General features: G+C 37.0%; 1 protein-coding gene across 3 annotated transcripts in view; it reads left to right on the forward strand.

Annotated features, from left to right (window-relative positions):
- IDE (insulin degrading enzyme) overlaps nt 1-2,756 on the forward strand; it is an 89,148-nt gene extending 86,392 nt beyond the window's left edge. For all 3 annotated transcript variants that reach the window (XM_074373953.1, XM_074373952.1, XM_045507369.2), the window contains exon 25: nt 462-2,756. In XM_074373953.1, coding sequence (XP_074230054.1) covers nt 462-557 — 96 coding nt within the window. In that variant the 3' untranslated portion in view covers nt 558-2,756. The remainder of the gene's footprint in view (nt 1-461) is intronic.
- Nucleotides 2,757-16,308: the final 13,552 nt, after the last annotated feature.

The raw sequence follows: 16,308 nt of genomic DNA on the forward strand, positions 1-16,308 counted from the left end.
CATTCTTTTCCTTTTCAGCTGCAGAGACTCAACCTCTGCCCTTTTCTGCCTTTGCCTCTGGTTTGAACAGTTGTATTACTCCGCAGTGTCGTCTCCAGTCACATTTGTCCCCAGTCTTCTCCATGGTGCTTGTGCATTTTAATCATCTGGAAAGGCTGGCATTTACTTGCAGGAAGAGGAGCTGGCAGTATAAGCAGGCCCTTGCCAGATGGGCACACCATTCCACCAAAGCCTCAGTGCTGGAACCTCGGTTTGCCCACCATTGAGTGCCCAGAGGAGAGCCAAGCATCTTCCATCTGGCCCTAGAAGAGGGATCAGCAGACATAATATATAATATATGGTGTAGAAACTAGTGTGTGTGTGTGTGCAAAAAAAAAAAAAAAAAAAAAAAAGGCTGATGTCCTGTTCACTCTTCTTTCTAGGCTAAATACACTAAGAGAAAACTTTTTTTTCCTTTACAGCCTGAAGTGATTCAGAACATGACCGAGTTCAAGCGTGGTTTGCCACTGTTTCCCCTTGTGAAACCACATATTAACTTCATGGCTGCAAAACTCTGAAGATTCCCCACAGGCGGAAAAGTGCAAGTGGATGCATTCCTGAGTCTTCCGAGGGCTAGGAAAATAATCTTGGCCACTTTAATAGTTTCTAGTTCACTATTAGAGAGACAAACAGGAAAAAAAAAGTCATTAAATGTCATTATGTAGAAATATTTTTTAAAAATCCAAAGTAATTAAATCATGAAATCTTATAGATGTAGAGTATTTTTAAAATACATGCCTCTTAAATATTTTAAAAGTTTTCTTTTCATTACTAAGAGAAATGTCCCTTATATAACAATAATTAAAATGATCAATGATATTCCTATAGAATCTTCCTTCCCTATTCTGTAAAATAGTGACTTCTCAGAAGAAAAATACGTTAGCTTTTTTCTAAAAGCCTCCTAGGTTGACAGAAAAGACTTGGAAACATACAGCAAGGTAAATACCTTTTTAAAAGTTGATTCTCAATTTTGCTTTCTACTTAATGGTTTCATGTAAATAATGGAGAACATTACATTTGGCAGATAATGAACAGAGCAATGTAATTTTCTTTTATTAGTGAACTTGCTGATTATATAAGGCATGGTTTTAATCTTTTTGTAAAATTTGAACATGTTTTTTATTCAAACTAGTAAAATGCTGGAAAACTCTAGAACATCCTACTTATTTACAGTGCTAGAAATACAGACTTACCGTACATCAATTTTGTCCCAAACTGAATTTCTCAGGATTTCTGTGATTTGTTTCTTTCTGATTGACTTATATTGATATTCTTGTTGTTCATAGTTGGTTTGCAGTGTTCCATCATTTTCACTTTTTCCCATCAACATGTTACTGTATTTATTTAACAAATACAAATAGGGTCGACTTCAGATCCCACTGAGTGTGTGACATGCTTTTCCAACATCAGCTATTCTAAACACCTGTAAAATTGCAGTCAGTATACAAACCAAAATGTTTGCCCCATTATGAATTTAAAAGGCAACAAGTGTAAAGATACCTTTTTGAAGGTATAAAATGAAAGCTTAGGGTTCTTAAATAGTGTGATCTCCATAGAGACTAAAATCCCTTCTTGCTGCCAGTCTAATATTGCCTTAAGTATTAAGTTATTTTTTGACAATATAAATATAAACATATGAACACACAGATGGTGACTGGAGTGAACTTTTAAAGAATATTTTTTTATCAGATAATATTTTAGATGAAATTGTTACTGTAGATTTAACAGCTGTTTTGAAATATTTACTGTTAATAAACTTCAAGAGCAATTGGAAACATACAGATAATAGAAACAGTAAGTGGCCCTGCTGTCTGCTAACTCAGGCAAAGTAAAGAATGGCATTTTCAGAGGACATTTTACCTCCATATGAGTTGGTTTGCCAGGACTTCTTTCTGTAGAGTCATGTCTTTTCACATCTTAAGTTTTCACATTTGCCATTTTTCCAAATAATCTGAATTTGGGGCAAGAATGATAATCACAACTGTGGAGGCTGCTTCTGAAAGCAGGGCTCCATGTCTACCGTCAGATAAATGTGGTGCTGTAACCGTCTTTTTATCCTTACCTTCAAGAGCTTCCTAGTACGAAGCCTGTCTTTGTCCATCAGAAGGTGTGTGAGTCATCACTAACTTCTGGTTTTATGCATTTGTAGACTATGCAGCTTTTCATCAAACTGCAAATAAATATGAGAGGGATTGAAACCTAGTCCTGAGTGTTTAAATCTACCACTGGAGGATCCACCTATACCTTTTCTGTGGAAAATTATGTGCTATTGGATAACTTTTAACTCTTTTTTTTAAAAAGGGGGTGGGGGTTGAAATCAACAGTGTCATTTTTATGAGAAAGTCACATGAAGAAATCTGAAAGGCATGTCATGTAGTCTTCCAGAAACCTGTGATTGCTGTTCAACGTGCTCCAGCATTGTCTGGTTTCCAGATTTGATCTAGAACTACCACTGGATCACTCGGGCATACTAACGGATTCATCTAAATGGGTGCAAGCTGCAGTCCATGAGCAATAACAGACTACCCCGGATACGGCTCTTTACTCAGTGCCCAGTACATGAGATTTGTGAAACACACTAAGGTGTTAGTTGCCTGCGACTTTTTTTTTAAAGTCTTCTTTTCCACTAGTTGATGTGGAAGAGAGAGCATGTGACACAGCCAGTGTGTGGTGGAGTGCCAGGGTGATCCTGTTTACAATAAATCTCCTGAATTTCACTGCTGGAGTTTGCATTTGTATTATTTTTACAGTTTCAGTGTCCAGTCCTCAATCCTACCTCTCAGTATCTCGATTTGACAGTTTCTTGCTTTCATTGTTCCTAATGCAGAAAGCAGTGAGGTTTTTTTTAAGTGAATCTGAGTATGATTTAGTAGTGATGTAATCAAATAAATGGGTCAGTCTCACTCTTAAGAATAGATCACTTTCGTAAAACAGGAATCTCGGTGTGAGAGGCTGAACTCCTTGCTGTGAGTGTCGTCATTGACCCAAAACCCAGAAAGACTCATCCCAGGCATTACAGGGAGGAAAATTTTTAAGGTAGAAAGAAATATTTCTTTCCTCTACAGCTAGTCTTTGCATCTTCCTGCCGTATCTCCAGCAGCAGGTTCGGCAGATATCTTGTCTCATCCCTGGCTTCTGGCTCCCTGTCTGCTCATAATCTTTCTACTCGTGGTTACTAGCTGACTCAAAAAGGCCTTTCAAGAAGAAATTCTGCTGGTTCCTCAGTTTCCAGCCTAGGACACTCATGCAGTGCACACAGCGTTGTGCTCAGGGTGACATGACGCAGCTGCCCTATCCAGAGGCCTGGAGTCACCCCAACTTTTATGGCTTGGGGCGGTTTTCCCCTCTCTCTAGATCTCATTGGTCCATGTGGATTTCCTGTAATAATAGGTACCAAGGCCATTAATGTACTTGTGGGACAAAGTAGAAAGGCAGTTGCTGTTACATTTGTCTGAACCTTTACCTTTTCACGGGTGCCATCTTACTTAATCTCCCAACCTTTGCCTGTTTTAGAGGGGGTGAGACCAGAACTCAGAGTCTGTGTGCCTCTCCTCCAGTCCGCTGATGTTTCCACTCTGCTGGGCTCCTTTGTGGCCAGTTATCACCACTGCCTGCAGGATCTCCTTGTTGGGGTTAATCCAGACACATGCCTCCTGTCTTGCTAAGCCCTTAAATCAATTGCAGGCGCTCCTTTCTGTTGCCCCTAGAGTGGTGAGATTATCTGGCATCCTTCAAGAAATTCAGAAGAGGAGAATGGAGAAGAGTCAAGTTCACCTGTAATCCCACCACTCTGAGACAACTACTTTTTTTTGCTTTTTTTTTTTTTTTTTTTGCAGTCTTTTTCCCATGCATATAGAATGGGTCATATAGCCAGTGTTACAGCTTTTTCCTTCAATAGTCTATCTGTATTGAGAATTTTCCACATGGATACTTTTGACAAAATTGTTGTTTTTGTTGTTGTTGGGGTTTTTTTGTGTCATACTGTAGTTGTTTATCAAATCCTCTTTGTGGGATGTTTAGGGTGTTTTTCAAACTTTGATCCATGATAAAACTCCTTATGCAGAATACGTGTGTGTTTTTCTGATTATTTCTTTAAATTACTGGCTAATGGAATATGAATATATCATTTAACTTCTCTTTGGACAAATGTTAAATCTACAGAAAAGCTGTAAAAATAGTACAGTGAATGCCCATATACCCTTCACCCTGGATTCACCAGTTTTATGGTGTTTGCTGCACCTACTCCCTGTCTCTCAGTAGGTTGCAGATGGTATGACTCTCCTAATAACAAGGTCAGTGTGTAGTCGGGAGTTGAGCCTCACCCGAAGGAAAGTCTGGCCTTCGTCCCCTTTATCTTTGTTTAGACATTATATACCAGTAAATTTGTCAGCTTAGATGATAGACACAAATTACCAAAACAGACATGAAAAGAAATAGAAAATTTGAATATTCCCTTATCTGTTTGAAGAAATTGAATGAATGCCCTCTCCACAAAGAAAATTCCAAACCCAGACAGCTTTGCTGGGGAATTTTAGCAAACATTTAAGGGTGAAATTATACCAATATTACATAGGATTTTAGAAAACAGAGGAGGGAACCCTATTTATGAAGCCAGCATTATCCTTATACCAAAATGAGACAAAGATATTTCAAGTAAAGAAAGCTCCAAGCTAATTACCCTTTTAAAAAGTCCCGAAAGTCTTCAACAAAATATTCGCAATTTGAATCCAGCAATGTTTGAAAAGGAATTTTTTATACAGTTGATTATTATAATATTTGAAAATCAATTAGTTTTATTTACCATAGTGACAGAATTGAGGAAAAACCATGTGATCATTTCACTGGATACAGTGTTTTACAAACAAGGAATGGAAGGGAACTTGCTCAGCCTAATAAAGGGAATTCACAAAATACTTAACGGTAACATCATATTTAAGGATAAAATATTGAACACTTGGACCCTGCACCAAGATGTATGTTTTCACTACTTCTCTTCAGACTTGTATACAAGGTCCTGGTCAGTGCAATAATGATTGGGAAGAATGAAGTGAAACTGTATTCACAGATGGCATGAGCACGTACCAAAAACAACTCACCAAAACCCAAAAAACCCTAAGGACTAGAAGAATGCTACTAATAACTGAATTAACAAGGTTGCAAAAGATAAATCAGCATTAACAAATCAATTTTATATCTGTATAATGTGCACAAAGTTCATATATACTTTTCAATAGCACCAAAAAATTAAGTAGGGGCCAAATTTTCAAAAATGTGAAAAAACTGTACACTGAAAACTTCAAAACATTACTGAAGGAAATTTTTTTAAAGACCCAGATAAAAAGATGCATCATATTTATGGATTGGGAGACAGTTCCATTCTCCCCCATTTAGCTGTAGATTTCTAAAGCAATGCTGGTCAAAATTCCCACAGGCTTTTTGAGTAGACATTTGCGAACCGATTTTAAATTTTACATGGACATGCAAAGAATTTTGAATAGCTAACATAATTCTAAAAAAGAACACATTTATCCTTGATAGCAAGGCTTATATGAAACTATAATCAAGCTAGTAGATATTAGCCTAAGGATAATCATAGATCAACGGAAGAGAAGAGCCCAGAAATATATCTCCACATTTATTTCAATTGATTTTTGACAGAAGTGTCATGGTACTTTGATGGGAGAAAAACAGTCTTTTCAACTGATATTTCAAGAACAACTGGATCTCCTTATGGAAAAAAAAAATTGAACCTTAACCCTTATCTCACAGTATATACAGAATTAACTCAAAAAGGACTACAGATTTTAAAACTAAAACTAAAAGTTCTACAGGGAAACGGGAGAAAATCTTTTTGAAGTTTGGTAGGCAGAACTCAGTCACTAACCATCAAAGAAAAAATGGACATATTGAAGCTTTTCAAGTTTAAAACTCCTCTTCTAAAGACCCCATTAAGAAAGTTAAATGGCAAGCTGCTGACTGGGAGGAAGTATTTACATAAATCAGACAAAGGACTTATATACAAGAATATATAAGACAATATATATATTGTCTTCATAAAGAAGACAATACTGTTGGAAAAGAGCTCAAAAGATGCTTCACTAAAGGAGATGGAAGTAATGGTCAATACATACACGAAAAGGTACTCAACATCATGAGTCATCAGGGAAATGCAAATTAAAGCCAACAGGAGAGGCAAAACGGCTGTGAGAAGGAAGACCAGTGATTGCCTGGAGATGCAGGCCAGGAGATGGAATCAAATGACGTAAGGAAACTTAGATAAGTGGAAATGTTCTGTGTCAATAAAATTTTTAACAACCAAAATGAGATACCATTTCATGCAGACTAGAATAGTTAGAAATACTGACAATGCCAAGTGAAAGCCTCTAGCTTCTAGCTTTTTTTTTTTAAAGGTTTCTTTTCCTGCCATAGAGTAGATGCACTTTTTTCTTGTAGCAAAAGATCATATTTTGGAGGCAGCTTTTCACAACTATAAAGTATGCTGAGTTAGAATTATGGAGTTAATAAGGGAAGTATTTTATTAAAGTTCACCTTAGAAAACAAGTGTTGATAATTCCACTTGATGAAGTTGATGGACAGATTTGGGGGACAGTTTGAAATTCTGTAAATAGTACTCAAAGTAGTTTGTAAGGTAAGTGTAGCTAAATTAATTCTAAAGGCCCTAGGGGAAATTATCAGCCAAAGGAACCCAGTTGTGAAGCCTTTTGCAAAGGGAACGTTATGTTTTAATACTGAGAATAATCACTTTCTCATCTATCTGTTTTTAAATTTTATTTTTTTATTATAGAAGGCTACACCTATTATGTGATAGAAGTCACTTAGCAAGTACTAATGAAAACTTGTAGGTAATAAATACTATTTAAAAGCACAAGAGAAGAAAGCCAAATATAGCATCTACAAGTGGGGAAATGATATGCTACTGAGTGCTCTTTTGGTTATAATGTTCTGGATCTTCAGTAGCATTTAAGAAAAATTAAGAATGTTAAGACCAAGAGAACAACTTCAAAGAAATTCAGGAGACTATTATTATTGGTGGGCACGTTAAATGGGCCTATTACGCTTGGTCTCTATAGCTTTCAGGAGGTTTGTTCATCACTTGGTCCAATTGTACCAGTTTTTGCAAGTCACAGTCCAGTACACTGAATGTTCTGACTTGAGTCTCCTTTAATCTTCAGATTAAATTCCACCAGAAGGAGGAACCTGGTGTTCTGGTTATCCTAACCCACCATGTCAAATTGTGCTTCCCTCCCAGCTGCCCTGTTTCCCTTATCTTGGTCTTCCTCCCATCACTGCTTTGGAGCAAGATAAAAGCACTTTAGCGATGTAATCTCTGCCAACAACCATCACTGCGGGTGTAATTGCTATGATTACAGTTAGATCAAGATGGGCATTTTCCTTCCCTTCCACATATTTGGTAAAGCACAGAGGCTATTGATATATCTGCTTTGGCTAACTCCCAAAGAGTGACCAGACTGGGCACTAGACTGGAATTTTACTGGCTAGATTCTTCAAAGGCCTTCATTTATTATAGGTGACTAGCTAACCTTTTTACCAGTATCTGAATCTGTCTCAAAGCTTGTGAGTGCTGCAATCCTTTGCACAATCTTATGGGGACATCCCTTTCATGCTTTGAGTCCCTATTAAGATCCTATTCCTCAGTGGCCGACTGATCGAACTTTTAAATTGGAAATATTTCTAAATTGGTAAATTTTTAGAGTGCTCTCATTGTAAACAGCTGTTTTATTGGTCCCTATGGAAAGACCAAATTAAAATGTGGGTACAAAGAAATATAACGACTAACTAACCTTAAGAACTCCTTTAGTTAAAAAAAAAAAAAAAAAAGCACACCTGTTCAGGAAGCCTGTTTGAATTTTTGCTTCCCTCACTGGGTCCTTCAAATGCTAATAAAAACATATTAAGTTAATGAATGTTAATTAGGTTCACTAGGGAATAGAATGGGTTATTAAGGGGAAAGTCATGGGACTTGTCCCAGCAGGATGGGAATCTTTAGATTGTTATTAAGAAATGGGATAAATAAAACTGACATTGATGGAATTAAAACAAAGTCTTTGGTAAAGCACTACCTAAGGTTGGATGTGCCAAAGGAACCTTCTAGGGGTCCACTCAGCATTAAAGAGCCCTAAACAAGTTCACTCTATGTACCCCAGTTTGGAAACATTTAAGGGGCTGGAAGGAAAAAATTACACTGAGAGACCTCACTAGCAATTGCTTGGAACAACAGTTAAGCCAGTTAATCAAGTTTAAGATTGATAAAGGGGCCTGGATCCCTCGGCTCCACCCCTCACTGGGGACCCCAACGCCTTTTATACAGGAATGGATTAAATGGCTGTGGGATAAAAAGGAAAAGTTTCTGGGAATCCTTTTAAGATCAAGACTTGATGGGGTTCTAACGAAGGCTAAGGTTAAGGATAGAAGAGTTGATGGAGTTGAAACAAAATCTGTAAGAAAATTGGTCTATTGAGCAGGCTTTGTGTAAGATGGTTGCATCTCTTTTGCATGATTACATTGTGGGGATAGACATTATGTCCCACTGGGGAATGCTTCCCCTGTGCCTGGTGTTATAAAACAGGGCATATAAGTCTGCCCTTCAGGTAATGTTCATTGAACATGCTGAAGAAAACCAGTAAGGTTACCTGAGCCCTTAAAGTGTGAGTTAAAAACTTGGGGCTTATATTCAGGGGCCACTAGAAACAGTAATGGAGACTCTTACCCCTAGGGTCAATTGCCGTAGGGTTGACTTATGTGTTTGGAAAGAGGGCCTTTGTTGAATGCTTTTGAATACATTGAACCCTGAAGTTCTGGAACGTAGAAATCTTTTGACTTCTATTTTAATTGGAAAGTTTCTTACTGATACACAGAAACAAAATTTTAAATGTAGTTGAGCAGATCCGTCTTTCCAAAGCTCAGTTCTTTGGGGAATTAAAAGTAACTGTTTTTGTCTTGCCTCTACGAATCAGAAATGCAAATACAGCCCACCATGACCTGAGACTGAGTCTGGTTAACTCAATCAAGTAGAACCTAAAACCAAAGAAAAAAGAAGAGGCCTTTTAAAAAGTACAAGCTGCTGGCAAGTATCCCTCGCCCAAAATCTAATTTTCAAAGAGCTCTGTTTAATTGGCTTAAATATAAGCACTTATGGATTAAATATTTCTAGATACAGTACAAACTAACCCAGTTGTTTTTCAAGTTCACAAGATCTAAGATTAATCTCTAGTAAATAAAAGAAAATTTAAAGTTGATTTAAATAGACATGTCTTTAGAATTATCAACATTAAATATAAAACTTTTATTCTACCTGGGTTTACTGATCAAATAAGTTCATGTTATCTGTTACAAAATTTGTCAGCAAGAAAAATAACTTGGTATGATGCTATTTCCATAAGTAAATTAAATGCAAATCAGAGTTTTTAAGTAAACTCTGTAAGAATAATTATGTTCTTTGGTATGTCTGCTTAAAAATAGTTTCTCCAAACCTTTCTGGTAACTTGAAACTGTAGAGTTTCATCATCTAAGCTAAACGATGAAAATTTATTATCTAGATCTCTCCCAGGTAAGATATACTGAAACATCAGTTACTGGACATAGGCTTCCTTTTATAGAGAAACTTAAAGATATTTAGGACTATTCATAAATATGTCTGGTGCCGTACTGAGAAATTTTCTATAAGAAAGCACGTTTTTAGAAATTATAAATAACATTTCTAAGTTTGCCAATCTACAGAATGCTAATGTAAAAGACAGTTTATAATTGCTTACTTTTTAGCTTTCACTAGGAAATAAGCTTTTTTTTAAATTTAGAATTCTAATTAATTTATATATATAAGTTGAAATTACTAAAATTGATAAGAAAAATGTTTTATTTGTAAGAAAAAGAAATATAAGAAATAGAAATGCATCTTATTAAGAGAAAAGAAAATAATTTTGTCCTAAAGAGAGGTTAAGAAAGAGAGAAAAAGAGGAAAGGAATTTACAAGATAAAAATCTGAAGATAAAAAAGGATGCTGTACAAGATTTATGGAAAAAGAACCCTGAGAAAAGAGTTTTGTGTATGTTTAGGACTGGCTAAAATTAGAATAAAGTAAATGAATCAATATTAAAAATAAGAGGGTAGAAAATGAGAACTTGGTTCTCTCTGTTAAGAAGATAAAGCTTTCTTGGAATATTAATCTGCTTTTGATAACAGTTGTAAAGTTTCTTTACCACTTAAATAATCTTGTAACTTTCTGTAATATGCCTTTGAAATTTTTTATTGTCACTTTGGCTAAATTAATAAGTATTGTTTCTCAGTGACCTATGATCCTAACTGATCAACATTTTTTTTTTTTTAACTTTTGATATCTTTGATAAACTTCCTCAAATCAAATTCCAAACTGAGTCCTTTGGACCTCTAGCAAACTTTCGGGGTGCTTCAAAAGGCCCCTGAAACATCTCAAAGAGAGATATTAAACGAGTTAGGCTTATTTGGTATGTTAAATTACATAGGCAGCATTGTCAAATGAATGATGATAAGCCTTCTTAGATTATATGGGTAAATGTTATTAATATAAATGTTCTAGAAATTATATGAGATTCTTAAAATTAGATATGTCTTGATATAGTGTTATCAGTCATAATTTTAGTTATTACCTTAAAATATTGTATGTCACAGAAATAACAAAATTTCCTTGTCAATTGCATTGTAATCAGGTCTTTAACCATGCCATTTTAAGTCTTTTGTCATTTGTAGACAGTTACTGTTTTGCTCTGATGCTTTTACAAAAATGAAGCTCTTCAAGAAGATTCATAGAAATAACCTTTTTGACAAATATGGATTTCTGATAACTTAAATCATACCACTGAACTGGGTAAGAAATTACAGAACTCTAATGGGAAACCTGAAGGCTTCATCTACTGAAACAAAAGATCAAGATTAGCAAGAATTAATTACATGGGACTGAGTGAACTGATGTATATGATTTATAATTTTTATGACTTTTGGTCTGAAATATGACTGGCTTTTAGTCTTTGTTTTCCACTTATGAGGAAACCTTTCTTTTAATGCTAATTATGACTTACAGAAATTTGATGAAGCATACCTATATAAACAAAGATGAAACATTTATCTTTTTCTCTCTACCTGATCCATCTAGAATTTGGCTTCTTCAGGGGGCTCCCCTCTGGACTTGGTAGTTTATTGTGATTCAGGTTGCAACTGTCTATACTAACTGCTGTTCTAACTTGTTCTCTCTTTGTTGTTTTTAAACTATGTATGCTTTGTGTCTCTTGCTGCTGTACCATATCCTTATTAATGTTGATGGTAATATTATTTATATCTTGTTTTATGATTGTTGTTTCTTGCATTATCTGATGTATAACCAGCTCTCTGACACAATTAATGATGGCTAAGCGTCTTGAGGCAACTGATCTCATCTATAGCTCTATATAACATTAATTGTAATAGATACAGGAAGAAGCAACAAGGGAGAAACATTTCCTGGATCATAACAGATGACTAAGACAGATGATCCAGAGAATTTTTAGGTTATTAACAAGACCTAGTCCAGTTATAGCACATGAATGGCCTATCAATGAAATCCTCACTTGACCTAGAATGAGCTTTCCTAGTGCTGTGGGACAAATTGGTCATGAAATGTCTCCCAAACCTTGATTGAATTTATGGCCAAAAGGGGAGAGACTCTGAACAAAAAAGAAGAGTGTTGCTCATTATCCAGTTTTACAAGGGTTAAATCCAGCCCACTGCAGTCAACCACGGACAGTGCACCCTGAGGGGATTCAGATGATAAAACAGGATGAGGCATTCTAGATAATTTGATGCATCTCTCGGGAAGAATTTCAATGATCCCAGGTTCTTGCATCTTCTCACACATGGAAAAGTCTAAAATCATTAACTTGGGATATCTGTTCTTTGTGATTAGCAGTAATCTTTTATCAGGATTTATGCTTGGGGCAAGGGAGATAGCTCAGTGGTAGAGTGCCTGCTTAGCATGCATGAAGTCCTGGTTCAATCCCCAGGACCTCCATTAAAATTTTTTAAAGTTTTTTTTTTTTTTTTATAGAGAGGATGTATGCTTGACTACATGTATTTCCCAACCAAAAAATTCATATGTGTACTGGCTTCTCCCCTACACAGAGCTAGTGTGGCTATCTCCTGAGCTATAATTCTCAGGAGTTACCAAACTTGAACTCACAACTCTCATGTTGTGCATTTTTCTTTAGGTTAGCCCTAGAAATGCAAGAATTGTGAGCTCCACACCAGAATACTGGATCAAGTCTGCCTTTTCACAAGATTCTCAGAAGAGTTATAGGTACTGTAAAGTTTGAGGAACACTGTCGATTATATCCCATCAATTAAAACTCTCCCACTTAAGGTTAAAAATACAAGGAAGGCTTGAGTGTTACAAAACTATTTTTGAATATCCTGTCTTGCTTTTTTAACTTTTTTGCCCTCAAGTGCACAAAATGGTTTACAGCTCAATGAATTACCACAAAGTGAACGCTTCCATGTAATGACAATCCAGAGGAAGAAATAAATCATTATCCTTTCCCCTTACAGTTATTACCTCTCCCTGTTACCTAAACGTAACCACTGTCTTCACACCTAGCAACTTAGTTTTGCCTGCTTTGAACTTTATATAAATGAAAACTTTTAAATACATATTGTTTGTCCTATTTGTGCAAAATTGCATTTGTCAGATTACCCATTTATTATGTGTGTAATTCTAGTTTTTTCCACTTTTTTGTGATATGGAATTTCATTGTATGAATATATCACAATGTATCCATTTTACTATGGAAGGACATTTAGTTTTCCAGTTTTTGGTTGATGTTTGCTATAAACATTCTTAAGCCTGTCTTTGGGTATACACTCATATGCATTTCTGTGGGGGTATCTAGGAGTGAAATTGCTGTCATAGACACCCATGTATGTTCAACTTTAGGAGATGCCGTCAAACAATTTTCCAAAGTGGTTCTACCAATTTCCACTCTTACCAGCAGGGTATGAGAGTTGTAGTTGCTTACAGTCACTAGGAATTGTTACTCTCTTCAATTTTGACCACTCTAATGGGTGTGGTGGGTGAATACTTTGTAGTTTTAATTTGTATTTCTTTGTATACTAGTGAAGACGAGAGCCTTTCCATATGTTTATTGCCTATTTCAGTATTCCCCTTTGTGAAGTCTCTTGTCCATTTTGTGGGGGGGAGGTTGCCAGTCTTTTTCTTAGGGAGTTATAGGAGTTGTGTATCTTCTGGATGTGAGCTCTTTTGTCAGTTTTATGAATTGCAAATATTACTTCTCACTCTCTGGCTTGCCTTTTCACTCTTTCAATGGTATGCACTTTGTACAACTTTAATTGTTGTCTTCAGTGAGAGGGTGCAGAACCATCTGGTCAACCGTTGCCAGCAGCAGAACTTGGTCTCCTTTTTAATAACTAAATTTAATATCAATAACACATGCATCACGATGAAGGCTGAGCCATGGTCAGTGGGAATTCATTTGTGAAGGCTTTTGAAAAGATAGCAGGCTGAGGAGGAAGCTGATTCCGGCAATGTAAGATTTAATGAGCAAAAAGATGCAGGGGAAAGTAGAGTCTGAGTGTGCACCTAAGATACTGTAGGGCTCTGTGTTCTTAGGTGAGTATTTACACTCATGGGAAGAGGGAATACTCATTTTAACAAGTTCTGGAGGGAATTAAATGAGAAAATACACGAGAAAGTTTTAGTAAATACATAAGGTATCAATATCGGGTTGAAAGTACTTGATAGCTTTTTCCAGGGAGCAGTCTGATAGTGTGTGTGTGTGTGTGTGTGTTTGCTCATTGTCTCATCGTAGGAAGAGTCACTCAGGAAGTAGATTTAGATTTCTGATATTCTTAACAACTCCTTGATGGTTTCCCCTCTGGCAGGTGGAAAAGGGCCTCTGGAAGATTACAGAATTCACCTACGCAGATTGCTCTTTTTCCTTGTAACAAGCTTACAGGAGCAACAAATGTCCAGTGTTCATCACTGATTTAGAGCTGCTTCTAACTCAGTGGTTCTTAACCCCAATTGCACATTAAAATTAGCTACAGATCTTAAAAAAGAACAACACAGATCCTGGGTCCTATTCCATACCTTCTGACTGAATTAGCCTAGGGAGGGGACCGGGCGTTGGGCCTGTTGAACAAGCACCGCTGGAGGTAACCTCAAGTGCAGCCTGGCCTGAGAACTTCGGCTGATGTTGCAAAGATAAGGTTGTCCACCAGAGGGAGACAAAGCACTTCCCCGTTAAAAAGGAAAAAAAATAGAAGGCTCTGCTCAAAACCCTTTCTCTGTCTTCACAGCTGCACCGACTCCAATTTATGTAATGTACCCAGCAGGGCAAAAATGTGGGAAGATAGGTAAAATTATCTTTTGTACTGTTGCTTGCCAACCAAAGAAATTCTTGCCACCACTGGCAAAAATTCCAGGTACTAACTTAAGAAATAACATGTGGATAAAAATACATCTTATTCCCCCAGAACTAGCATCTAGAAATATTTTCAATTCCTTGTCTAGCTCACTTTGATAAAATAGACCATATGAACTGACATCAAAACTGAAAATAGAAAAGGACAGTAATATTGTTTGTATATTATAGAGTGGAAAATTTTGAAATAAGGTCACTCTAAGAATTACGTAAATAGAAATCAACATCAGCTTAAGATATGCTCACAGGATTTTAGGAAATATGCAGGCATAATAATGAACCTTATAGTTTATTCCTAAGTCTGAAACCCTAGATTGGCATTTCTCAACTTTCATTTCTCCCATCATGTGCCAAGCTCTACCATAAAAACTACAAAAGCTACAATCTTCTTTTTTTTTTTTTTTTGAAGGGGGGAGGTAATTAGATTTATTTGTTCGTTTATTTAAATGGAGGTACTGAGGATTGAACCCAGGACATTGTGCATGCTAAACATGGGCTCTACCATTGAGCTATACCCTCCCCCAAACACTACAGTCTTGATCTCTGTCCCCTTTTAGCTACAGATGGTCAATGAAATGTAGGTAAAAACCACTAAGGAGGGCTTCCCTTCTGGAATGAAATAAGACTTAGTACCGGAGATTTCTCCCTTGTTCCCCTCTCCTCCTGCCCCATCTTGTTGGAGACACAAAACTTGGAATGAGAGCAACCATCACTGTCCACGAGATGACAAGTGTGAGGACAAAAGCCGGTTGAAGTAAGGACGGCAGAGAGGACAGGCAGAAGGAGTCTAGATCCTTCCTTGAATGTTATCTGAGCCAAAATCCATAGTTTGACATATCACTTGTAGGGTGACTATTTTCTACAGAACAGGACTAGAAAAGTCAGGAAGTCCCATCACCTTACCTGACAGAGCCTGTGATTTCTTCAGGGTCGGCGCCAAATTAAAGTATATAGCCCCTGCTGTGACCAAACACATAGTCAACAGAATAGAAATAATAAACCAAATAGTAATAGAAGACAGGTATTTGTATCAGCCCAGGGCTGATTTTGTCTTGAGAGTGGACAGATGACAAACAAAGGTATCCAATTGGAAAATGAGCTGGAAAAGAAGAAGATTTTTATATTTTGATTAAGGAGAGTTTGCTATTTGATGGCCAGGATATTCAGGAGAATTGCTATTCTAAGGTTCAGTGTGGGAAGATTTAATAGAAGTGGATTTCCTGGAAATCTGGGGTTGTTTAAAGAACTTGGGGGAACTGAGTTGGCAAAAAGGAGGGGAAGATAGGATAGGCATATGATGTCTCCTTGGAAAGGCCATAAAGGTGTGGGTGGGCCCTCCCTGAAACACAACATAGCACTGTGTCCTCTGGAGCTGTGTCATTCGCTCCCTCTGGGAGCTGCCCAGGGGACAGTGACCGTGTACTTCCAGAAGGCGAAGGTAATTGGCTAAGAAGTAGGAGGAAGTAAACCTCTTTAAATTCTGAACTTCATTAGGGTCTGCGTCTGATACTCTTCTCACTTTCAGCTTGTTTTACACGCTGGTAACTCTCAAGTCTTTATCTCTAAACCTAATCTCCCTGAACTTCAGACTCCTTTCCAGCTGCCCCCTGGTTATCTACAGCTGGAGTTTTGCACAGTCATTTCAAACTCACAACGTCCAAAAAGGAGCTCATTAAAATGTCGTCTCTTCCTGTGTATTCCTGTTCTCATTCTGGATATTTTTTGGACAGCTTTTATTCAGTGCTGTGTGCCCTCGCTTTGCTAGCGCTGGTGACACCAGGAGGAG

This window comes from Camelus bactrianus, chromosome 11 (genome assembly GCF_048773025.1).
Source record: "Camelus bactrianus isolate YW-2024 breed Bactrian camel chromosome 11, ASM4877302v1, whole genome shotgun sequence".
Classification (NCBI taxonomy): Eukaryota; Metazoa; Chordata; class Mammalia; order Artiodactyla; family Camelidae; genus Camelus; species Camelus bactrianus.